The following is a 26644-nucleotide window of genomic DNA, read 5'->3' on the forward strand; positions in this document are numbered from 1 at the left end:
TTTTTTAAAAATGGACATTCATGCAGCTTGGCTTCCAAGCCACCATAATGCCACCTGAGAAGCCACTATTCTCCACAAACAGACTGTTATCAAATCCCATCTTCTTAAGAGGGTTGCTTAAAGAAGTTGGATCACACCTAGTTTCCAACACCACAAACATAGAAGGTTTGTAGGTATCTATATATTGTTTACAATACCTATAAAAGGATTTGTTAGCTGCACCTCTAACATTCCACACCATAATCTTATTGGATGTGTACATCATTAAGAAATAATAAGCAAGTCAAACCACCTCAAGCACCCAACGGTGTTTCCTTGACGAATTCCATACTAGAGTTTGTATCACTATCATGGCTAATATCATTACCACAGGAGGATACAATTTGTATCCCATCTTCTCCCACAATTGCTACTTGACTAACTTCTGTATGAGGGTCAGGAGGTTTTGCAGTCCTATGATGCTCAACACCATGGACTAGGATGTTATCCCCCACATTGTTTACATCAGTTGTCACATTAATGTTGGGGTCTTCTGTCGTCTTTTTCGAGCCATCTTTTTGTTTCAGATTATAAAGGTCAGGTTCTTCTGTAGATTTTTTACTCCAAGTATCAGCCCTTCCAAACATACCTTCAATACCCTTTTTGCTTATACCACTTGATTTTTCCTTCGCCAAAATCCTTCCTCGTGTAGCCAAAACGAAAGTCTTATCTGTCTTCAATTTCTTTTTTCCACGCACATTCTTTGCTTTTGCTGACTCATCCAGATCCTCCTTTTTGTTTTGACTTTTTCTACCCGTTGTAATCTTTCCATTTGTTGTGCCCTGGATAGACAAATTTTTTACCATATTTATCTCCATTGATATCTCATCGGTATTCTCCATGTCTCTCTCCTCATGATTGTCTTGGGATCCAATATTGCTATTGTCATTCATAATTGGAATATTCTCCATTATGGCTTCGATATCATTGTCTAAAGCAATAAAGCGAGATCCTCCCAATATGGTATTGTTATTAATTATCATCGGAGTTGTGTCCCCTGCCGTCTTTTCTATACTCGGTTGTTTTCTTCCACCATCTATCCCCATGTTTCCTTCCCTATCCTTCCCTTTCCTCGACCTTCGCTGCTTCTGCACCACCACCCAAGGTCCTGCACTATCACTTCCCAACAAAGCTCCTCCTTGACGATGGAGATTTGTAGCATCTCCTTCACCACTTACATGATTAGTTTGATTTGTATTACCTTTTGTTGGGCATCCCTCAATATAATGCCCAAACTTTCCACAATTTGTGCAAAGAAGGTGCAGCCCTTCATATTCCACCTTATATTTCCTATCCTTAATCATGAACATTGCCACCAAAGCCTTTGTCAAATCCACCTCCACACATATTCGTGCATATTTCCCCCGAGCATGCATCACAGTATTTTTATCAACTTTCACAGTTTTTCCAATTTTGTTTCCGATATGGTGCAGCACCCTACAGTCATAGTATTCTATTGGCAGCTCTGAGATCCGTATCCACACCGCAACTGTTTTGATAGTGTCACTTTGTGGATGAAAATCAGGGCTCCATTCCTTAACGGTAAGGTAATCATCATATATGAACCAGGGGCCATTCATCATGGCGTAGTTATGATCCTGATCATGAGTGAAAGTAACTAGATAATAATCATTACTCAGGTCTATAATGTTTATTATCCCCCTTTTCACCCACATTTGCTTCAACCTAGTCTCCAAAGCCTTGTATCCAATCCTTCTCCCCAGCAGCTTGACAATGATCCCACGTTTCCAAGGTTTTTGGATTCTCTTTTCTTCTGCTTTCGATAGTATGAACAGCGGACATTCGTATCCTCCTATCATTTGATCCTCCACCCTTATAGCTTCCACTTCTTCTTCCTCCGCTCCTTCATCGTCACTCTCCCGTTCCGATCCTTCAAAGTTATCCGTCTCATTTTCTCCTCCTTCCACCCCCACAACCATATCCAAGTATGATCTCATACCTGTTTCTTTCACTAACTGAATCCCCCCATGATCTACACTTTCATCTCCATCTTTATCTCTAACTTTTTTCGTAGGGCGGTCCCTGGGGTCTTCTTTCTCACTACGTGCATGGCTACCGATAACAAACCCTAGCAGGGGGTTTGTATCCATCGCAGTAATTCAGGAAACTGGATGTTTGTTTTCTGATGAATAAGGTATTTTGTGAAGATGACAATCTTTGCATTGGTTCGGCTATTCATATTTAGTTTCTAATATATGGAACCAAGTTTATATAATATTTATGGAACATCATGTCAAAGAGTTAATGGTGTAACTAACTATCAACCTTCTTCCTATTTGTAACCAAAAAAAAAAAACTAACTATCAACCATTCCAGCAATATTATTCTTTTTCATCCATTTCTTAACACTGATTTTAAAATTAATTATTCTATTCTTTAATAAATTTTAATTTTATTTTCTTTTTTAAACATAAATTTTAAATATATTAATATTTTATTATTTAATATTTTAAAAATTAATATATAATTAAAATTTAAGGTTAGTTGCTTAAATTTTTTTAGGGGTCCATTTATTATTAGGCCAGGGCCTCTAAAAGATCGGAACCGGCCCTGATAATAACTTTACACATTTTGGGACCACCTGATTATGCATAATGTTTATGCTTTCTGGAATCACAAAAAAAAATATATATATATATATATATACAAAGCGAAAGAATCATACCTGAGAGCTTCGTGCTGATAACGTGTTATGAAATTAACGAAAACAATATAGAGATGAAGTAGAGAAAGTAAGAGAGAAAGTGGTATTCTATTATCTTCTTCAAGAAGTTCTTCTTTACATTGCAATGTGGTCCTTATTTATAGGACATTAGGAATGTAAAAAATCATGAGAAATTCTTTGGCCACCTCCCTATCTTCTAGTCCACCTCTAGTGAAAACCCCATTATACCCCTGACTTCGGAAATGAACTTCCGAAATGCATGGAAAAGGTGTTTTCGGAAGTTCATCTCCGAAAGCGCCTTTTTTTTTGAAAAAAATGTCTTATTTCGGAAGTTCATTTCCGAAACTACAATTTCGGAAATGAACTTCCAAAATAAAACGCGTTCTGCAGATTAAGCAGAACTCTCCCCCTCCCCCAAATCATTTACCCTAATCATCATCAAACACTTCCATAGGCGAAATTTCTGCAGAAGCAAGTGTGAAGTAGCCAAACTCTTCTTCCAAACTCAACCAAACTCATCATTAAACACTAATTGGTAAGTTTATCATTGTTTTTTCAAGTTTTAGATCTATTTGATTAAACTATATTAGGGTGTTTAGAATCTGAAAAAATGACATTAAGATAGCTTAGTACTGATATTAGGATGTTTAGTAGGCAAAAAAATGGATTTGGTTTAGGTTTTTGGGTCTGCCATTGGAGGTTGCAGAGAAGCTCTGCGTGGGGGTGTTTCGGAAGTTCATTTCCGAAAACACCTCCATCCCAGTTTTCGGAAATGAACTTCCGAACTGTACCAGAAGTTCATTTTTTTTGTTTTTTCATTTGTCTCGCATATTAATCGATTTCGATTGTTTACAGGATCATGTCAGACCAGCCAACACGCATCAGACAGGGGAGAGAGTCCCAGACTGCGTCGGCTAGACGCGAGCGGGCGGCGGCGCAGCTGGCGTCGACCCAGGGACGGGGGCAGGGACGGGGACGCCGTGTCCGCGTTCCACAAGACTTGGTGGAGAGTTCATCTGCTTCAGGCTCTAGGAGTAGGCTGGCTTGGGTATCTTCTTCCCGCCAGCGAGAGGAGGAGGATGAGGATGAGGAGGAGGAGGAGGTCATACCGGATGTTGACCCTCCAGTCGGGGAGGAGGAGGAGCAGGAGGAGCAGGAGGTGGATAGCTTTCCGGGAGGGCCTTTTGACACTTCCCTGCTGATTCACTACCAGGATCACGTCGCTCGGCGGATCTGGGAGGGAGAGGTATTTTTTTTAACTTAGCCGTTTATTTGTCACCATTTTTTATAATTTTACCGTTTATTTCTCGCTTATTTGTTTTTTTTAACAGGAGAGAGAGCCATTGAAAATGGTGAACCACTCCAGGAAGATTTTCGGTCTGTTTAAACCAGCAGCTCAGTGGTTTAACGACCACGTGCGAGGTTCAGGGCTTAGCGGGCTCTGCATGACCGGGTACACCACCATCAGCACCGGCATGCAGGGGGCATTTGTGGAGCGCTGGCACAAGGAGACGTCATCTTTCCACCTGTCGGTTGGGGAGATGACGATCACCTTGCACGACGTGCAGTGTCTTCTCCACCTGCCGATTAGGGGGCCGCTGTTGGACCACTCCCGGATCCAGAGGGTCCAGGCCATCGAGTGGATGACGCTCTATCTGGGCATGGAGGAGGAGGTTGCTCACTTTGAGTGCGCCACGACATCTGGGCCTCATATCCGGTTCACCACACTGAAGACTTATTTTGAGCACCATCTGGACGCGGCTGCCGAGGCCGAGGCTGCGGGTGACGAGCTGTTCACACAGTATCACCGCGGCTGCGATCTTCGGTGCTGGTACATGCATGTGGTAGGCGCTGCATGCTTTGTGGACAAGAGCGCCAGGTACGTCGACGTGACCTACCTCCGCTATTTCATGGACCTGGATACCGTTCACCAGTGGAACTGGGGGGCAGCTACTCTGGCATATCTCTACCAGAAGCTGAATGAGGCCTCCAACTGGAGGACGAGGCAGCTGGTCGGATCCTGCACTCTGCTTACGGTACGTTTGATTTTAACACATTCTCGTATTTATTTATTTATTTATGTTTCGTATTTATTTTTAATACATTATCGTATTTGTGTTTCAGAGCTGGATCATCTCCTACTTCTCCCGCATCCACGGCTTCCACATCGATCCTGCGTACGTTGACGCCATGCCCAGGGCCGCCAGATACGCCCTCCAGAGGGGGAACGATGCGGTGGGACCATACCGCCTGTACCTGGACCGCACGATGCACGACGACGTCACCTGGAGGCCGTTCGCCGACTATGCTCAGGTTGTCCCCTTCGACGGGGTTGCTCTATATTCAGGCTGGTTGGCATGCGGGACCGGCATCATGGTCCGGTATCTCCCGGAGCGGTGCATGCGGCAGTTTGGGTTCGTGCAGATCATACCCAGGTCACCCTTCGAGGCTGCTCCTGACACAGTGACCAGAGTGCAGCTCACTGCCATATGGGAGGAGTGGCAGCATCATGTGGTACCGGAGGAGTACCGTCGCATGCGGGTCACCCAGGACTGGCACAGTGTGGAGGGGTACGTCACATGGTTCTACCGGGTGTCCCATCCTCTCTTGAGACCTGACGTTCCCGGCGCTCCTAGGCCAGCACACGAGGAAATCCTGGAGAACCGGCAGGCGGAGGATGACCACGCCATTGATCTCCTTCCGATCTGCCAGCGGATAGAGATGCTTGGGCGGGACGCGTTGGATCGAGGTGTCATTCATCGGGGCGGACCAGAGGCAGTCGCCGTGATGGAGATCATCGTCACTGATGCGGGCCGTGCGGCGGGGTACAGGCGGCAGAGGAGGGCCCAGGGTGAGCGGGTTAGGCACACCCAGTAGTGGTGGGGTTTATTCATTTTTTGATTTTGGATTGTATATTTAGCACACTATTTTTATTTATTTCGGTTTGTATATAATATTTTCATATTAGTATTTTTTTTTGTTTATTTATCATATTAGTGTTTTCAGTCTATCTATTGTTTATTTTATTTGCCGGTAACGTTTAATTAAAACGCGGTTGCGTTTAAGAAAAAACATAAAAAAAAACACAGTTTCTGCATAATTCGGAAATGAACTTCCGAATTCACCCCCCATGAGGTGTTTTCGGATGTTCATCTCCGAACGCACCCCCCATGAGGTGTTTTCGGAGATGAACTTCCGAATCAAGGAAATTTTTTTTAAAAAAAAGCGCTTCGGAAGTTCATTTCTGAAGCAGGGTAGTTTGGGAATTTCGCTGGGGGTGACCCCCCATAGGGAGGTGGGTAAAGAAATTTTCAAAATCATAACCTTACTATACCATTTAATAGGAAATATAAAGATGAAAGATAAGAATATATATGAGCATTCACAATAATATTTATTCATAACAGATAGAATATATCTCAATTTTTTGTAATATAGTAAATATTAAAACTTCTTTAATAATAAAAAATAATAGACAGGATACAAATCAGAAAAAGATGTATAATACTGTAAAGTTTTTCATTGTACAGTGGCAAAACCATTATAAATTATCATCGAAACAATATTAGTAATATTATTATTTACTAGACTTATCACTATCCATAAATTTATACACCACTAATATCTTTTTGTTTTTTGAAAATCATAAATAAAAAATTTTAATTTTCTTCTGAGAGATGATACAATTTTCTTTAACTCTACTAATATCTTTTTGTCATTATAAAACCAAATTTAGTTTTATATTACTACTCTAAATAAATTGAACTTTTTATTTATAAAAAATTGCAAGATATTTCAAAAAATGCACAAAGTAAAAATGTAACAATTTTATGAATGAAAAGAAATTCATTATTAATTTTTTATTAATTAAAAACCTAAAAATTAGTTCACTATTTTTTTCAATCACACATTTATGTCATATAAATAACATATAACCTGCTTTTAATGATAATATAAATGTCTTATAAATAGAAGAGAAAAAGAGATATGCACTTACAAGGTAACCAATCACAACCATGTATTCAATTAAAACACAATTTTAATTTAAAAAAACTAATATGACATGACAAATGTAAGGATTTTAATTGATTGTACGTGTAAAATTAGTTTACACTGTCAAGGCACCACCTTTAAACTCTAAATAGAATATATATACCTTTTATTATAATTTAGTATATATTTATAAAATTTGTAAAAATATATCATGACTTTAAATAAAAATTTAAAAATAACTTACATCTCACGGTTAAAAATAAAAATTAACTACATAACTTATTTCCTAAATTCATACTATTAATGCAATTTAATATATATTTTTAAATTTAATACATATTTAAATTAAAAATTATAAATGTTTTTAAAAATTTCCATTTCATCATTGTAATTAATTTTTTTTCATGTTATATTCATTACTTCATTTTTTTTGATCACTTATTCATTATTTCATTTATATCTTAAAGTTTTGTACATTTTTTATTTTAATTGTTGTAAGTTATAATACTATTTACTAATAGTATCCACTTTTAATTGTATTATAAATATATTTTAAATATAATGTTTTTTATTATGATTTAATATAATATATAAATGAACACTTAAAAAAGATTTATTTCATTTTTATTTTGTCAAATAAAAAAATTTCAACTTTATTTGTAAAAGAAAATATTATTAAGTTTTATGTTTGTAAATATGCCATTTATATCATTATAATATTGAAAACACTTTACTATCTTTTCTCTTTAACTATAAATAGAATTTTTTTTTTCTGGATAGTAACTAACTTAACTGCTTTCATTAATCAAATATGAAGTGATACAAGGAGGAATCTCATCAAACATATAGTATCGAGTCTAAGAATTGGCCGCCTTAACTAAGGTATGAGCAACCATATTCGCTTGACGCTTTATAAAATTAACCTCAAAGTTAGGAAATTCTAGTAACAACAACTTAATTGAATTTATAATTGAAATAAACTCCGAATTACCATTCGAATTGGAACTAATGGCTTTGACCACCTGTTGAGAATCGCTCTCAAAAATCACCGGTAGGTTATGAAGATTAGAGGTTGCTTGGATAGCTTCCTTAATGGCTAAGGCCTCCGCCTCCAACACGGAGAAAGTGCAACTATCCCAAGTAGTACCTGCACCAATAAAGTTACCATGATCGTTACGACACGCTGATTAAAGGCGGCATCCACATTACATTTGAAGCAACTAATAGAAGGTGGACTCCAAGTAACCAAATCTCTGTTATTTGAATGTGTTTCCCAAAGATTTTGTGCTAGAAACCAATCTTGTCACTTGTGGAAGGCTAGTCAACCAAGCTTAGATGCATCTTCCTTCTCGTTGTGCCAAACAAAGTCATTCCTATTCTTCCATAAACCTTCCAACATAACCGCAACTCTCCCCGCAATTTTCCTATCCTTCTTAGAATAAATGTCAAGGATAAGGGACTTGATATCATGAAAAGTATGGAGGCAGGAGGATATAATATCGAGAAGTCTTGCCGTCTTCCAACAAGAGTTAGTTTCCAAACAATAAAAAATATGTTCCAAACGCCCTCATAATTATTCCCCCAAAGCTAACAGGTTGGAGTACACGACACATGGTAATGAATGAGGCGCACCCTTGACGGGAGACAATCACTACAAATTCTCCAAATAAGATGTTTTACTCTATTTGGGGCTGTAATTTTCCCAAGACTACTCCAATTTAATCCTCCACTTTCCGAGTCAACTCTTTCCTGACGCTTCCTCCAAAGTCTATAACCCGACCGAACACTATAATTACCGTTAACCTCTTCTTTCCAAATCAAGCGATCTTCTATCACTTCTTCTGCCAACGGAACATGTAGGATATCTCTGACAACTAAATAGTCAAACAAATCGCATAAAACTCGTATATTCCATTGTTTAACATTAGGCAACAAAAGATCATTAACGGTTAAAGTGTACACACCTTGGTTTTGAGGTCCCATCAAGCAACCCTCTCTACTTCCCCGCAGCCAAGGTTCATTCATAAGCCTTATGTTTATACCATCACCAATCTGCCACCTACACCCAAGAATAAGGACCTCTAGGGCCTTCCAAATACTCCGCCAAACATAACTAGGATTGTAACCCAACTTAGCTTCGAATAAATTAGTTCTCGAAAAGTACCTTGCTTTAAAAATTTTGGACACTAAAGCATGTGAATTTGCCATAAGAAACCATCCTTGCTTAGCAACCATGGCCAAGTTAGAAGCCTTAAAATCTAAAAACCCAAGCCACCCACATCTTTCGAACAAGTCAGTTTATCCCAAGCCTTCCACCTTATCCCTTTGCTATTAGATCTTCCACCCCACAAAAAAGAATTCAACATCCTCTCAATCTCATTTACCACCACATCCGGAAGGATAAAGATACTCATGATATAAGCCGGTATAGCTTGTAGAGCCAATTTGATCATGATTTCTTTGCCAGCTTTGGATAAAGACCGCCCTTTCCAAGAGTTGATGCAATTCCAAATACGGTCCTTAATAAAGGAAAAAATAGAGCTCTTGCTCTTCCCTATCATAAATGGAAGCCCCAAGTATTTACCGGTTCCCATGACATGATGAACTCCCATAATGTCGGTGTAGCAACCTGCTTAAAATTTAAGGTTTTAGAGTCGCCACCTATTCTGAAGGGCGAATAGGAAACCCTACGCAGTGATGTGAGATTCAGGGTAAGTTATTATAATCAGGTTGAGGGAAGGTGTTAGGCACCCTCAACCCTTTCCTAAAGGCTAACATTTAAAGATAAAGGTTTATGGCGAAAATAAGGTTTAAGACTGAATTGAGATTTTTAGGGGGGAGACTCGCCTTATTACCAAATGCCTACGTACCTCCTTATGGAGGATCAGAGTCCACGTAGTTCGGGGACAAGGTTGTACGCCTTATGGTGGAATTTGTGATTTGAAATTGTTTTTAGAGGCTTTTTTTGAATAGCCTATCGTAGTTGAATTTGATTTGAAGGGTGAAAGTGTTTTGAGGTTGGCGTACAACCTTGATTTAATTTGTTACTGTCAGATGCGGCGATCGATAGATTCAATCGGTATAGCTAACAGATTTATTGGCATTGCTGGTTACTCAGACCGATAGATTCGATCATCGCGGGCAGCAAATTAGTTGTATTTTAATTTTTAAGTATTTTATCTCTCGTCTAAAGCGACTGATGGTTTCAATCGGGTCAAGGAGGGAATTATTAAGGGCAAGTAAATTGTGAATTAATCAGAACAGTTTTATTTCTCGTCTAGTACGGCCAATATATTTAGTCGGTTTGAGGAGAAATTAAGCTAAGTGGTAAAATCTATAATCAAACATTTTTTTGAAGCTTATTTAAATTAATTAATTAACATTAGCAAAATTTATAAAGATTAATGAATTATTAGAATCAATAAATTTTAATTAACCAATTAACTAATGAATTATTAAACAAAACAAAATTATTTAATTAAGTTTCATTTTTTATTAACAAGGGGGGTGTGTTTTATTATGGGTTAGTAGTTTTAGGAGGTTTGGATAGCAATCGGGCTGAGCCCATTAGGTTTTGGTCCGTATGAGTTAGAAGCTACGCAGGTGTATGGGTTATGGTGCTCCCTCAGGTTTGTGGCTGTTAGATCTAGGGTCAACATCATCCGTCGGCTTGCATGTTGTTACAATAGGGCGCACAGTAAGAGATTGCGCGTTGAATCACGTTCAACAGCGCTGACAGGTGGCCATGATGAGGCCACGTGTCCGTTCTTCATCGCGACAGAGGTGAGGTTATCACCTGGCAATTCCTTTCCCTCTTCTCATTTTTCTCTTTTCTTTCTCTCTCTAGTTTTCTCTCTCTCATCTGTTCTCTCTCCGAAACCCAGAATGAAAGCCCAAGAACACGGAAGCGAGCACCGTGTGCCGCCGTCCCCCACCCTCAAAACCACCGTCAAACCCAGGTTTCCGGTTGATCTTCAACCGGAACCTTCAAACCTTCATCCAATTTACCCAGAAACCCAAAGAATTTTAATCCCAAACAAACTTTTAACCTAAACGCAACAATCAACAAACATTCATCTGAAACAAGAACACACATGCAACAACTCGAAGCGTAATCCTAAGCTAAGTCAATCGAAGTTACCTTTTATCTTGATTTTTTGGATCGTGTTAGCTCCAATTGCCTCTCCTGATCCTCTTTTCGTATTCGCAGGTGTTGGCGACGATAAGGTCTTCGCGGCGGCGCTTTTAGGGTTTTCTGGAAAAATCCGATCCTTCTTCTAATTTCTTCTTCTCTCTTTTATAGTCTAGGTCTTAGATTTATTTTAGGGAAGATTAGATCAAATTAGATTTAATTTGCGTTTTGATTCAGATTTGTTCATTCGTGATTGTAATCTTGTTCTGAGTTAATGAGAAGATTCGATTCAATTTTTGTTTGTTAAAATTTGATTTAATTTGTTAAGATTTGGAGACTCATGGGCCTGGGCGGAGATTGAAGCTAGGGTTTGTGTGTTGGCCGCCGCTGGTGATGCTAGTTGGGGAGTTAGGGTTTACGCTGGGGAAGGGAGAATGAACAGGAACCGGGTTTGGTTTGACCCGACTCGTATCTTGCTCCGTGGCCCATAATCTGATCCGTGGCCCCAAGACTCCTAATCCGGCCCATTTACCTGCAAAAACGTGTTGGACCAAAAAGCACTAACAGACCAAAAAAATAATCCAAAACCTAATTAACATCCACTTAATTAGTTAATTAACCAAAACTAATTAGTTAATAATTTCCCCATAATTCTGATTATAACAATTAAGAATAATATTTAAAAAAACATTAATATTAGCTAAAGTTCTAATAGTGATTAATTGGATTAATAGAGTTTGATAATATTAGTTAATAGAAGTACTTAAGACAATATTATTATCTAAAATATTAATAATACTAGTATTTATCTAAAATATTAACAATAGTTAAATTATTTAAACCAATACTAATAATTTTAATAATTTTAATAAAAATCTGAGTTAGAGGTTAAAAATAATACTAATTGTAACTAGCCAATAACATTTGATAAAAGAATAAATAGAGAAGATAATAATAAAAAAGATTGAATGAAATAAATGGGCCAAAACTGAATTGGACCTCAAATGTTTGATATTCACACCTCCACCAATTTATACGGGCATTTTATAAGAGAGCGAGTTTAATAATAGGTATACTAAACCCTATGGCTCCTAATTTTTAACGCCCTTAATAAATTGAAACGAGAGTCACATCGGGTAAATTTTGGGGTATGACAGCTGCCCCTATTTAATTACCTTGGATTGAACAGCGTGAGAATACGCAGGTCTCACGCTTTTCGAGTCAAAGAGTTATTAAATAATGGAAGACCCCTAAATTTATCTCGAGCTTGAGTGTGAGTGAAGAGAATCGTCCTGCTAAAGCCTGAGTCTTACATAGCGAGGACCTTCCGTTGGTTGTGTAATTGGCTTGCTATGGTCAGCAAGCCTCCGCAGTTTGTGAACCCCCACTTACTATAGTTCTAGTAAGTTCCCGTAGTTTGTGGACCCCAATAGGATTGCTTGCTATAATTCTAGCAAGTTCACCTGCACCAACAGGGTTATCTGCGAATATTATCGCAGAATTTACCTGTGTCACCAATAGGGTTATTCGCGAGTGTTATCGCGAAATTTACCTATGTCACCAGGGTTATCTGCGAGTGTTATCGCAGAATTTACCTGTATCACCAGGGTTATCTGCGAGTGTTATCGCAGAATTTACCTGTACCACCAATAGGGTTATTCGCGAGTGTTATCGCGAAATTTACCTATGTCACCAGGGTTATCTGCGAGTGTTATCGCAGAATTTACCTGTATCACCAGGGTTATCTGCGAGTGTTATCGCAGAATTTACCTGTACCACCAATAGGGTTATTCGCGAGTGTTATCGCGAAATTTACCTATGTCACCAGGGTTATCTGCGAGTGTTATCGCAGAATTTACCTGTATCACCAGGGTTATCTGCGAGTGTTATCGCAGAATTTACCTGTACCACCAATAGGGTTATTCGCGAGTGTTATCACGAAATTTACCTATGTAGCATTTTGTGTTGTAAATGCGTATGCGTCATGCTTATGCGTCATGCACATGCCCCTGTTGTTTGTATAATGCGTATCTGCGAATGCTTACACATGTATAGGTTGTATGTATACTGATGAATGTATGATAATGATGTATGTATGATAACCCCGACACCTTATCTCCTTATCACTCATCTCCTTATCACCCATTGCCTTTGTTTAACCTCTTTTGAATTGTTTGTGAATTCTGGCTCAGTTCGTATTCGAATGACTTGCCGACTCCTTTTTTTTGTGAAAGGATCAACCTGGGGTAACACCAGTGCAAGGTGTGTGTAGCCTTCCGGAGATTTTGTCTTTTGCTTTTGTGTTGCAAGTTTGCAAGTTTCTCATGTTAAATCCATGTTAAAGTTTATAAAAATAAATTATCCTTTGCAAATGGTACTGAAATTAGAAATGAAGCGTAGTATGCAAAAAAGGAAATTTTATTGATGTTGCCTTGAACTGGCGAGTGTACAGAAATGCGAAGAAAGAAAATGACAAATAGAAATGATATTAATACTGCCGTTGCTTCTTTTGTTATCGAGGGCCCCAATAATCCTTCGACTTCAGAAGTAGATGATTGCACGACCCCTTATCCTTCGTAGTTTGCCTTCGGCTTATGTCCGGTAATCCTGCTTTTGCTAGGCATAGTACTTCTTGACTGCGTCTGAGTTGATTGGGTGCGGTAGCTCATCCCCATCCATTGTAGTGAGGACTAATGCCCCTCCTGAGAACACCGTTTTTACAATGTATGGACCTTCGTAGTTAGGTGTCCATTTTCCACGGGCGTCGAGTCGAGGTAACAGTATCTTCTTGAGGACAATGTCGCCTTCCTTGTAGGTTCGAGGTCGGACCTTCTTATCGAACGCTTTTTTCATCCTCTTCTGATAGAGTTGTCCATGACACAAAGCTGTCAGTCGCTTTTCTTCAATGAGATTAAGCTGATCAAAACGAGTTTTTACCCATTCCGATTCTTCTAACTTTGTGTCAGCTATGACTCTTAGTGACGGGATCTCCACTTTGATTGGGAGGACAGCTTCCATACCGTAGACTAGGGAGAAGGGGGTTGCCCCTGTAGATGTACGCACCGAGGTTCTGTAACCGTGTAAGGCGAATGGGAGCATTTCGTGCCAATCCTTGTACGTTTTCACCATCTTTTGTATTATCTTTTTGATATTCTTATTCGCAGCTTCGACAGCGCCATTCATCTTAGGCCTGTATGGTGAAGAATTGTGGTGTTCGATCTTGAACTCCTCGCACAGCTCCCTCATCATGTTATTGTTCAGATTTGACCCATTATCGGTGATGATCCTGCTTGGAACCCCATACCGACATATGATATTATGTTTGATAAACCGAGTGACTACTTGTCTCGTCACGTTGGTGTAAGAGGCAGCTTCGACCCATTTGGTGAAATAGTCTATGGCAACCAATATAAATCGGTGTCCATTCGAAGCTTTAGGTTCTATCATCCCTATCATGTCGATTCCCCACATTGCGAATGGCCATGGTGAACTCAGAACGTTCAACGGGTTTGGTGGTACGTGTACCTTGTCAGCGTAGATCTGGCACTTGTGACAGGTCCTTGCATATTGGAAACAGTCGGCCTCCATTGTTAACCAGTAATACCCTGCTCGTAGTATCTTTCTAGCCATTGAATGTCCGTTTGCATGAGTTCCGAAGGTTCCTTCATGTACCTCCCTGATGATCTCCCTGGCCTCGTTTTTATCCACACACCTTAATAACACCGAGTCGTAGTTCCGTTTGTACAGGATGTTTCCACTTAGGAAGAACTTGGATGTTAGTCTTCTTAGTGTCTTCTTATCAATTGTTGAGGCGTTCTCCGGATATTCTTGTTTCTCCAGGTACCTTTTAATGTCATGGTACCATGGTTTGTTGTCGGACTGTTCCTCAATCGCAAGACAATAGGCAGGTTCGTCGAAGTGTCTAACAGTTATCCGTGGTTCATGGTTTGGCCAGGTCACCTTGAACATAGAGGAGAGCATTGCTAGTGCGTCGGCTATTTGATTTTCTTCCCTCGGGATATGAGTAAAAGTGATAGTATCAAATTCAGCCGTTAACTCCAGTATAAGGTCTCGGTATGGGATTAGTTTTGCATCTCGAGCGTCCCATTCTTTGTTAACTTGATGGATTACCAATGCTGAGTCTCCGTATACATCAAGGAGTTTGATCCTTAGATCGATTGCGGCTTCTAATCCAAATATGCATGCTTCATATTCTGCAATGTTGTTGGTGCAGTCAAAACATAACCTTGCAGTGAAGGGTAAGTGTCGGTCATCTGGAGATGTCAATACTGCCCCTATGCCATGTCCTAGTGCATTTGAGGCGCCGTCGAACATGAGTTTCCATACCAACCCCGGTTCGGGCCCTTCGTCGGGTCCCGGTATTTCGTAGTCTCTTACTAGCATGATGTCTTCGTCAGGGAAGTCGAACTTCATAGACTGGTATTCTTCGAGGGGTTGGTGAGCAAGGTGCTCTGCCAGTACACTCCCTTTTATTGCTTTTTGAGTTACATACTGTATGTCGTATTCGGACAACAACATTTGCCACCTTGCAATTCTACCCGTGAGCGCCTGTTTTTCGAACACGTATTTTAAAGGATCCATTCTCGATATTAGCCATGTGGAATGATTCAGCATATATTGCCTTAGACGTTTGGAGGCCCATGCTAGGGCACAACATGTCTTTTCCAATGGTGAATACCGAGATTCGCAGTCCGTGAATTTCTTACTGAGGTAGTAGATAGCGTGTTCTTTCCTGCCTGTTTCATCTTGTTGCCCCAGTACGCACCCCATAGATCTTTCAAGTACTGTGAGGTACATGATCAGCGGTCTTCCGGGTACGGGAGGTAAAAGTATCGGTGGTTCTTGTAAGTAGTTCTTTATAGTTTCGAAGGCTACTTGACAATCGTCGTTCCACTTGATAGGTTGATCCTTCCTGAGTAGTTTGAATATAGGCTCGCATGTAGCTGTTAGATGTGAAATGAACCTTGAGATGTAATTCAATCGACCCAGGAAACCTCGTACCTCTTTTTCTGTTTTTGGAACGGGCATCGCTTGTATGGCTTTTACTTTATCAGGGTCAACCTCTATACCTCGTTGGCTTACAATGAATCCCAACAGCTTTCCCGATCTTACACCAAATGTGCACTTATTCGGGTTCAACCTCAGCTTGTACTTCTTTAGGCGTTCAAACAGCTTGTCTATATTTGTAATATGCTTTTCTTCTGTGCCAAATTTGGCGATCATATCATCTACATACACTTCGACCTCTTTGTGAATCATATCATGGAATAATGTGACCATGGCTCTTTGATATGTTGCCTCTGCATTTCTCAATCCAAAAAGCATCACTTTGTAGCAGAAGGTGCCCCAGGATGTCATGAAGGTGGTCTTTTCCATATCCTCAGGGGCCATCTTGATTTGATTATATCCGGAGAACCCATCCATAAAGGAGAACACCGAAGCTTGTGCTGTATTATCCACCAAGATATCTATATGTGGTAGTGGGAAATCGTCCTTTGGACTTGCTTTATTTAAATCCCTGTAATCTACACACATGCGTACTTTCCCGTCTTTCTTAGGAACTGGCACTATGTTCGCAACCCATGGTGGGTAGTCAACCACAGCAAGAAACCCGACATCGAACTGTTTGAGCACTTCTTCCCTAATCTTACTGTCCATATTTGGTCGAACCCTTCTGCGCTTTTGCCTGACCGGCGCACATCCTTCTTTGAGAGGTAACTTGTGTACCACGATGTCTGTATCCAACCCCGGCATGTCACGGTATGACCAAGCAAAAATCTCTGCATACTCGTGGAGGAGCTTGATTAGCGTTGCTTTTACGTCCTTACCTAGCGTTGCCCCAATCTTAATGTTCTTGGGTTCTTCATCCGTTCCCAGGTTTATGATTTCAATGGCTTCTTGTGGAGGGAGCATGCTCTTGGATTCCTTATCCACTAACCTTGACAACTCTTCCGGAAGTTCATCGTCTTCCTCATCCCCTTCTTTAGCCTGATTAGCGAGAGCCTCGAGTTTGTATAGAGTCTCAGCAGTATTATTATCGGTGGTGTCAGAAGGTGATCTGCACATGTTTTATGTTTTGTTTTCTTTTAGTATGCAGATGTGAACGTGCTTTGTTTGTGCAAGAAATTTATTTGTCATTTTCAGAAATGGAAAAGGAATAAATGCGAGAAAAGACAATGTTTTCAATACCAAAATGCAAAGACAATTTTATTAATAAACTTCGAACTTGAAAGTAAATGGGGCCCTTACAAACTAGCTCTATGCTTCGAGCGAGGCACGAGCGTTATTGTTTTTCTTTATTAAAAAGGGAAATAAAACACACAAAAGCAAATTACTTTGAAATGAAAACTATCTCCGGTATCTCCAGGCTTGTCCAATTCTGAAGCTGTTCTTCTGGCCTGATTTCTCGAATGAAATTGGACGTCCCTTCTCAAGAATCCTGGTTGGACACCATAGCCACATGTTCATACCCGCCAGTCACAAAAGTTTGCATTATTGGGGGAAATGGTCGTTCCTCTTTCTTAATGCTTGTGACCTTGGTGGGTTGGTATCCTAACCCTGAGCGGTCTTTCTTCTCAGACACCTCTGGTAGCTTGCCCCATCCTTTAGCATCTGTGTCTTGTAGATCCTTCCATGATGTCACCGCCCTTCTTATCTTCTCCACTGGTAGTGTGATAGCGGTTGCAATTTCTAGAGCTTGAAATGCGGTACCCAATGCTTCGTCTCCAGCCTCAATATATCTGTATGAGTTTAGATTGCTGACAAATATATCCTCTTCTCCATTGATAGTCACTATGGAGTTCCCATTCACAAACTTTAATTTCTGATGGAGGGTGGAGGTGACTGCCCCAGCTGCGTGGATCCAGGGACGTCCTAGTAGGCAGGTATAAGCTGGCTCAATTTCCATTACTTGGAAGTTGATGCAGAAGGTATGGGGACCAATTACAACAGGCAGATCCACTTCCCCCAATACCGGACTCTGTGATCCATCGAAAGCTTTTACCACCAGACGGCTTGGTCTAACTACCAGTCCTTCTAAGGCTATCTTGTCAAGTGTTGCCTTTGGCATCACATTTAAAGATGACCCTGTGTCGATCAAAACTCTAGCCAGATGAGCCTTCCCACATTGCATGGAGATGTGCAAGGCTTTGTTGTGTGACTTTCCTTGTAGGGGTAACTCATTGTCACTGAAACCTAGGCATGCCCCAGCAGTTAGATTGGCCACCATTCCGTCAAATTGATTGACTGTGATGTCCTTAGTTAAATGGGCAGCGTTTAGGATCTTCATTAGAGCATCTCGATGTTTCTCAGAGTGTATCAATAGTGATAAGAGCGATATCTTAGATGGTGTCTGTTGCAACTGATCCACCACTCTATAATCACTCTTCTTAATCAGAGCGAGAAACTCTTCGGCGTCCTTGTTAGAAGCCTCTTTATCCTTAGGTTCAATTCCATCACTTGGTCTTACAACCGCTTGTTCTCTGGATTGTGTCAAGTTTTCACTTGACGTTGGCTGTGCTTGCGCAGTTTTGAATATGCGCCCACTACGGGTCATGCCCCCAGGTCCAACGATGCTTGATACTGCAGTATTAGTATCGGTCTCATATTCCCATGGTACCGCTTTCATCTTGTCCAAAGGATATGGTCCTCTGATTGGGATGATCTTGGTACGCTCTTGCGTAGGTATCATCACTGGTGGTCTAGAGCATGGAATAATCAATGGTTTCCTTGCCCCTTGTGCATGTATCATTAAAGGCTCGTTTCTTTCCACCATCGCCACATATTCCTCCTCAGGGTGTTCCTCCAATTGGATCAATCCTTGATCCATGAGCCTTTGCAAGGTGTCTTTGAAAGCTTCGTTATGTTCTAGGATAAACCCCTTTATAAGAAGATACCTCTTAAGTGCATCTATGGGGGAGTTCCGTTGTTGAACCAACTCTTGCTCATTGACAACTTCTATTGCATTGACTGCGCCTTCATGGTGTGGCATCGGATTTTTTTTCACATTGGGTTTGTCAAAGGCGATTGCCCCTGACTCAATCAGATCTTGAACTATGTGTCTAAAAGCCCAACATTTCTCCAAGGTGTGTCCGGGAGAATTGGCGTGAAATTCACACCTTTCATTCGGCTTGTAGTTGGGTGTAACCTTGCCTGGAGGAAGAGGTGGCAGTGGCCTAACTTCTACCAAGGATTCATTTATTAAATATTTCAGAATTTCTTTCTTGGAAGTAGGTAGCGGATCGAATCTCCTTTGTCCTCCCTGAAACCGGTTTTGTTGTGGTGGATATGACATGGGAGGTCTGTTTTCCTGATGCCCTACAACATTAGTCTCTCCTTCCTTCTTCTTTGTGAAGTTGGGGGTAGGCCTCTTCACCTGATAGGATCCAGATAATGCCCCTTGTATCTTCCCATTCTTGATTCCGTTCTCAATCCTTTCACCGATGACTACCAAGTCTGAAAATCCTGATGACACGCTTCCAACCATCTTATCGTAATATGGCCCTTGCAGTGTGGCCATAAACATATCCACCGGTTCTTTTTCCAACAGGGGAGGTTGAACTCGAGAAGCCATTTCCCTCCACCTCTGTGCATACTCTTTGAATGATTCCTCTTTCTTTTGTGACAAATTTTGGAGTTGCATCCGATTGGGCGCCATGTCCAAATTGTACTTATATTGCTTCAGGAATGTGTTAGCAAGGTCGGTCCAGCTTCGGATATGAGACTTTTCTAACTGCATGTACCAGTCGACCGATGCTCCACTCAAACTATCTTGGAAGAAATGAATCATCAGTTTTTGATCATGAGCATAAGCGGCCATTTTTCGCACATACATGCGCAAGTGATTCCTCGGGCAGGTGAGTCCCTTATATTTCTCAAAATTCGGAACTTTAAACTTGTGTGGTATAGTCAGATCTGGGACTAAACTCATCTCGAAGGTATCCACATCGAAGGCATCATATCCCTCCACAGCCTTTAACCTTTCCTCCAGCGCCTTGATTTGTCCGCTATCTTTAGAGTCATCCCCAGAGTTAGGGGGAGTCAGCTTGGGTTGAGGGACCTGATTTGTATCCTCATTGTCCCCATATTGCAAGTCCAAGTAGTCTTCATCCCTAAGGGGGTTACTGACATGAATGCGAACTGTGCGAGACGTCCCTTCTTTCTGAGCAGTAGGAATAAACCCTTCTCGAGAAGCCTCTCCCTCTTCATGGGTCGTAGCGACCCTTTTAGATGCGTGAGCATTGGTTTTGTGAGGGTCATGACCTCGAACATACCCTAACAATGGGTTGCCATCCTGAGGTATCTCCTCATACTGATCCTGAACCTCCTTAGCCTTGTCTTGCTTATCTTTGAGGTCTTTCATGAAGCTCAGCATTTGGGTCATTCCTCCCTTGAGGTCTTCAACAGTACCTTTCAGCTGGGTCATTTCTTCACGAAGGGCGGCTTGATTCTGTTCCAATTGTTCCATTGCTTTCTTCTTCTGAGCTCTTGTTTGGATGAGTGATCGGGTTGCAATGGCGTGACTGGAGATGAAGACAGTTTTCCTTTTAATGTTTTGAAAAGAAATGCCATGCTATGCGTGCTATGAATGATATGCAAATGCCATGCTCATGTCTTATCCACATTGTTATTATAATATATTTATATATATTTATATATTAACATATATGTCTATATATATATATATATTATTTCTTTTTTTGTTTTTTTTTTCTTGTTTTTTTTTTGTAGTAGGAACCTTTTCTTTCTCTTTTTTGAATAATTCTTTTTGGTGAATAATTGCGAAGAAATTGAATAATGCGGAAATAAACACACTTTATTAATTCAAAAAAACTTGAAAGAAAGTACAATTTAAATTGTTCAACATTGCGAAAGGAAATAAACACCCATAGAAATAAAACTTCTAAATAATAAAAAAAAATAAAACTATAAATGACTAAGAACGCCTATGAATGTCCTCCTTGAAGTTGTCCACCATGCTCCTACAAAGCTCCAAGAACTCCTTCACTTCTTTGGGAAGGATGATGGGAGAAGACTCCGCTTTTTCTAAACCCTTTGGAATGTTTAGAATTAAATCATTGCACAAGTAGACTAGCTTGTCATAATTCTCACGACACTTCTCATATTCTTCAAGCATCTTGGGAACCATGCTCACATGCTCATTTGCCGTAGAAACAATTGTGTATTGTCTTTTCCAATGGTCTCTTTCGTTCAGGGTTGCCTCGTGTACCTCTCTTTGTCTTATGAATATTTCCCTAAGTGATACCATGGCTTGGAATGCTCTATTGTACTCATCGGTGCGCTGTAAAAGTGCTTCTTCCGTGGTTAATCTCCTTGCGCGCTCTTGTTGTCCAGAATTGCGAGCTTCTTGAAGATCATATTTGAGGTTCCTTATTTCCTCTTGATCTTTAGTCCTATCAGTTAATTCAAAGACCACAGCTTCTAGATTTTTCTCAGATTCAGCTTTGTCATGGGAAGCTTTCTCATAGCGCCTTCTCCACCTTGCAATTTCTATGCCCGCTTGTTCCAACCTTTCATTGTGTGCAATTAAATCAAAGTTAGCACTTAGAACTCCTTCGGTTGCTCGCTTCCTTTTATTCCTTTGTCTATCATTCTCTTCCTTAGCGGCTTGAAGTTCTTGGCTTTTCTCCTCAAGATCGAAGCGTAGTTGACTTTTTTCGTTGGAAAGTCGATGTATGTCAAGCTCTAATTTTTCCTTTTCCTTACGGGACGCCTCTAGGGCAGCCTTGATTCCTTCTATCTCTTCGATGGATAGAGAAATAGGATTAGGAAGATCGGGCTTGTACGCGGGATCCACAACAAAAGGTAGCAAAATTTTCCCAACTCTCTCTTGAACCCATCTAGTGTAAGGTTCCTTAGCAACAATATTCTTCGGTCCATAATTCTTTGTTTGAACATGCTTCCAAGCTTGAATTATTTTCTTTAATGTCCTTGGTTCTCCTTTCCCATTATCATGCAAAATTAGTCCTTCCACTTGTTGATCGGAAGGCTCACAATCCATAGAATGACCCAATTGGCGCAATGCAAGCACGGGATTATAATTAATACAACCCAAAGTTCCCATTAAAGGCACATTATTAAATTCTCCACATTTATAAATAATTCTTTCAGAATTTAATTTCCTTGCAAACCAGAAGATAGAATCCGCATTGAGAGCTCTTAGCTTTTGAGACCATTCATGCCTAGTCAAATCTTTGATTAAATAACTAGCCTTGTAAAGGTGAGAAGTCAACCAAGAGTACAGTAAATGAAGACAACAAGATATCGCTCCCCTTTTCTTTTCATACCGATCATGGATAGTATAGTAAATATTAGCAAGAATAGTAGGAGTTGGATCCTCATTTGAATTTCTGAAGGAGGTGAAGACATGAATAGCAGCATCATCAACATATTCTGCCTTATTAGGCAGTAGAACAATACCAAAAATTAAAAGAGCCAAAAAAATGTCCGCAAATGTCCCATTGTTTCTTTTGAGCATAAGACATAGCTTGAGCTTCCAAATAAGTTCTTTTAATTCCTTGTATTCCTCCATCGGTTTTGTGATTAGCTTCTAAATCCGCAACGGGCACTTCCAAAGCTTTGGCTAAATCAGACATTTCAGCCCTTTTTCCAGCACCTGTATAAAATACTTTTTTAATTCTTGAAAACCCAAGCATAGCATCCATCTCCTCCAAAGTAGGAGTTAACTGAAAATCCTGAAAAGTGAAACATCTGAGCGGCGGATCATAAAACTGGATCAAAGCGGTGATTGCTTCTTCTTGAACCTTAACCTTGAGCAAGTCCAAAATATCTCCATAACGGCCTTCAAACCTGTTCAAAGCAGTTGATGACATCTTATCCCTTATATTTCTCAATTTCTTGATGTCAGGCACTGAGACGGTGAGGTGGACAATAGGCTTCTTAGCATTCATTTTTCCTGAATTTTCACCAAAAAGAATTATTATTATTTTTTATTCTTCTTTTTTTTCTCCTCTTTTTTTCCACCTGTGGATAAGACATGATAAAAATATGCATATGATGTATGATGCATGCAAATAATTATACAAAAAACACAATATTATAATAATAATAATAAGCATATATTCAACATATAATCACATAGGCCCTAAGTTCATAGGTTCGACGTAACGGCTCGGGAGCCTACCCTTCCCATGGGAAAGTTCTAGAAGGTCTCATGGGATCATTCGTAGCCGCCGAGACTTTTTGTCTCTTTGGATTTTAGAACAACTCATTGGTCCATGAGGTTCGAATTTTAGGGGTTGGTTCCCAGAGAGATCAGCTAACTACCCAGTCCACCCCTCAACAAGGTCGAGCCTCGTATCAGAACTTTCCGAATATTTAACCCACTCTGAGTGGAATTATAATAAGACTCGTAGGCGATGTAATTCCCCTCTGGTCATTATTATAATCCCCACGCTTAGGCTTAACAGCAGTAAAATATACCCAATAATGCAAATTATATAACAAATAACATTTAATGCAAATATGGCAAATAAATATTTAATAAAAAACAATAAATAAATAAATGATTAAAAAATCATTATTAAAAAGATAAACCTTCCCCCCAAACCCTAAACGTGGCAAGTTTGCCAAACCCTAAAATGCGCCACAAACCCTAAATCACAAACCTAAACCCTCTCAAGCCTTAGGAGCATAATAATTCACCATATGTGTGTCCCCAGCAGAGTCGCCAGCTGTAGCAACCTGCTTAAAATTTAAGGTTTTAGAGTCGCCACCTATTCTGAAGGGCGAATAGGAAACCCTACGCAGTGATGTGAGATTCAGGGTAAGTTATTATAATCAGGTTGAGGGAAGGTGTTAGGCACCCTCAACCCTTTCCTAAAGGCTAACATTTAAAGATAAAGGTTTATGGCGAAAATAAGGTTTAAGACTGAATTGAGATTTTTAGGGGGGAGACTCGCCTTGTTACCAAATGCCTACGTACCTCCTTATGGAGGATCAGAGTCCACGTAGTTCGGGGACAAGGTTGTACGCCTTATGGTGGAATTTGTGATTTGAAATTGTTTTTAGAGGCTTTTTTTGAATAGCCTATCGTAGTTGAATTTGATTTGAAGGGTGAAAGTGTTTTGAGGTTGGCGTACAACCTTGATTTAATTTGTTACTGTCAGATGCGGCGATCGATAGATTCAATCGGTATAGCTAACAGATTTATTGGCATTGCTGGTTACTCAGACCGATAGATTCGATCATCGCGGGCAGCAAATTAGTTGTATTTTAATTTTTAAGTATTTTATCTCTCGTCTAAAGCGACTGATGGTTTCAATCGGGTCAAGGAGAGAATTATTAAGGGCAAGTAAATTGTGAATTAATCAGAACAGTTTTATTTCTCGTCTAGTACGGCCAATATATTTAGTCGGTTTGAGGAGAAATTAAGCTAAGTGGTAAAATCTATAATCAAACATTTTTTTGAAGCTTATTTAAATTAATTAATTAACATTAGCAAAATTTATAAAGATTAATGAATTATTAGAATCAATAAATTTTAATTAACCAATTAACTAATGAATTATTAAACAAAACAAAATTATTTAATTAAGTTTCATTTTTTATTAACAAGGGGGGTGTGTTTTATTATGGGTTAGTAGTTTTAGGAGGTTTGGATAGCAATCGGGCTGAGCCCATTAGGTTTTGGTCCGTATGAGTTAGAAGCTACGCAGGTGTATGGGTTATGGTGCTCCCTCAGGTTTGTGGCTGTTAGATCTAGGGTCAACATCATCCGTCGGCTTGCATGTTGTTACAATAGGGCGCACAGTAAGAGATTGCGCGTTGAATCACGTTCAACAGCGCTGACAGGTGGCCATGATGAGGCCACGTGTCCGTCCTTCATCGCGACAGAGGTGAGGTTATCACCTGGCAATTCCCTTCCCTCTTCTCATTTTTCTCTTTTCTTTCTCTCTCTAGTTTTCTCTCTCTCATCTGTTCTCTCTCTGAAACCCAGAATGAAAGCCCAAGAACACGGAAGCGAGCACCGTGTGCCGCCGTCCCCCACCCTCAAAACCACCGTCAAACCCAGGTTTCCGGTTGATCTTCAACCGGAACCTTCAAACCTTCATCCAATTTACCCAGAAACCCAAAGAATTTTAATCCCAAACAAACTTTTAACCTAAACGCAACAATCAACAAACATTCATCTGAAACAAGAACACACATGCAACAACTCGAAGCGTAATCCTAAGCTAAGTCAATCGAAGTTACCTTTTATCTTGATTTTCTGGATCGTGTTAGCTCCAATTGCCTCTCCTGATCCTCTTTTCGTATTCGCAGGTGTTGGCGACGATAAGGTCTTCGCGGCGGCGCTTTTAGGGTTTTCTGGAAAAATCCGATCCTTCTTCTAATTTCTTCTTCTCTCTTTTATAGTCTAGGTCTTAGATTTATTTTAGGGAAGATTAGATCAAATTAGATTTAATTTGCGTTTTGATTCAGATTTGTTCATTCGTGATTGTAATCTTGTTCTGAGTTAATGAGAAGATTCGATTCAATTTTTGTTTGTTAAAATTTGATTTAATTTGTTAAGATTTGGAGACTCATGGGCCTGGGCGGAGATTGAAGCTAGGGTTTGTGTGTTGGCCGCCACTGGTGATGCTAGTTGGGGAGTTAGGGTTTACGCTGGGGAAGGGACAATGAACAGGAACCGGGTTTGGTTTGACCCGACTCGTATCTTGCTCCGTGGCCCATAATCTGATCCGTGGCCCCAAGACTTCTAATCCGGCCCATTTACCTGCAAAAACGTGTTGGACCAAAAAGCACTAACAGACCAAAAAAATAATCCAAAACCTAATTAACATCCACTTAATTAGTTAATTAACCAAAACTAATTAGTTAATAATTTCCCCATAATTCTGATTATAACAATTAAGAATAATATTTAAAAAAACATTAATATTAGCTAAAGTTCTAATAGTGATTAATTGGATTAATAGAGTTTGATAATATTAGTTAATAGAAGTACTTAAGACAATATTATTATCTAAAATATTAATAATACTAGTATTTATCTAAAATATTAACAATAGTTAAATTATTTAAACCAATACTAATAATTTTAATAATTGTAATAAAAATCTGAGTTAGAGGTTAAAAATAATACTAATTGTAACTAGCCAATAACATTTGATAAAAGAATAAATAGAGAAGATAATAATAAAAAAGATTGAAGGAAATAAATGGGCCAAAACTGAATTGGACCTCAAATGTTTGATATTCACACCTCCACCAATTTATACGGGCATTTTATAAGAGAGCGAGTTTAACAATAGGTATACTAAACCCTATGGCTCCTAATTTTTAACGCCCTTAATAAATTGAAACGAGAGTCACATCGGGTAAATTTTGGGGTATGACAGTCGGCTAGGTCCTCTTGCACTGGCAAGCTCAAATTACGACTAAAAAAGATTCTGATTTTGACAAGTTAATCTCTTGGCCAGCTGCTTTTGCATAGGTGTCAAGTAAACTCATCAAGTGTCTAACTTCCGTAAGGTTTGCCCTACAAAGCAAAAAACAATCGTCAGCAAAGAGTAGATGGGACACTATAGGTGCCCCTCTACAGATTTGAATCCCGTAAATATCTCCGCTAGCCACAGACTCTTTAATGAGGGTAGACAATCCTTTAGAGATAAGGATAAAAAGATAAGGTGATGGAGGGTCTCCTTGTCTCAATCATATTCCTGGTTCAATAGGTTCAATGACATCCGAATTAACAAGAACAAAATAGTGAATTGAAGTAACACACATCA

The 26644-nt window shown here is 39.8% G+C and overlaps 2 protein-coding genes across 2 annotated transcripts; one reads left to right on the forward strand and one right to left on the reverse strand.

Moving 5' to 3' along the window:
* The first annotated feature begins 4643 nt into the window (after positions 1 to 4643).
* On the forward strand, positions 4644 to 5733 carry LOC131636012 (uncharacterized). Its single transcript, XM_058906641.1, has 2 exons — positions 4644 to 4761; positions 4850 to 5733. The coding sequence occupies exon 2, from the start codon at positions 4916 to 4918 to the stop codon at positions 5600 to 5602; it is 687 nt and encodes a 228-aa protein (XP_058762624.1). The 5' UTR covers positions 4644 to 4761; positions 4850 to 4915; the 3' UTR covers positions 5603 to 5733.
* A 3243-nt stretch (positions 5734 to 8976) lies between these two features.
* Positions 8977 to 9330, reverse strand: LOC131636007 (uncharacterized). The gene has a single exon (XM_058906637.1). It carries the CDS (start codon positions 9328 to 9330, stop codon positions 8977 to 8979), a length of 354 nt encoding a protein of 117 aa, XP_058762620.1.
* Positions 9331 to 26644: the final 17314 nt, after the last annotated feature.

The sequence above is a fragment of the Vicia villosa genome, unplaced genomic scaffold (genome assembly GCF_029867415.1).
Source record: "Vicia villosa cultivar HV-30 ecotype Madison, WI unplaced genomic scaffold, Vvil1.0 ctg.001616F_1_1, whole genome shotgun sequence".
Classification (NCBI taxonomy): domain Eukaryota; kingdom Viridiplantae; phylum Streptophyta; class Magnoliopsida; order Fabales; family Fabaceae; genus Vicia; species Vicia villosa.

Coding starts and splice junctions, on each gene's coding strand:
- LOC131636012 (XM_058906641.1), top strand. CDS start 4,916: ATGCCCAGGGCCGCCAGATACGCCCTCCAGAGGGGGAACGATGCGGTG.
- LOC131636007 (XM_058906637.1), bottom strand. CDS start 9,330: ATGGGAGTTCATCATGTCATGGGAACCGGTAAATACTTGGGGCTTCCA.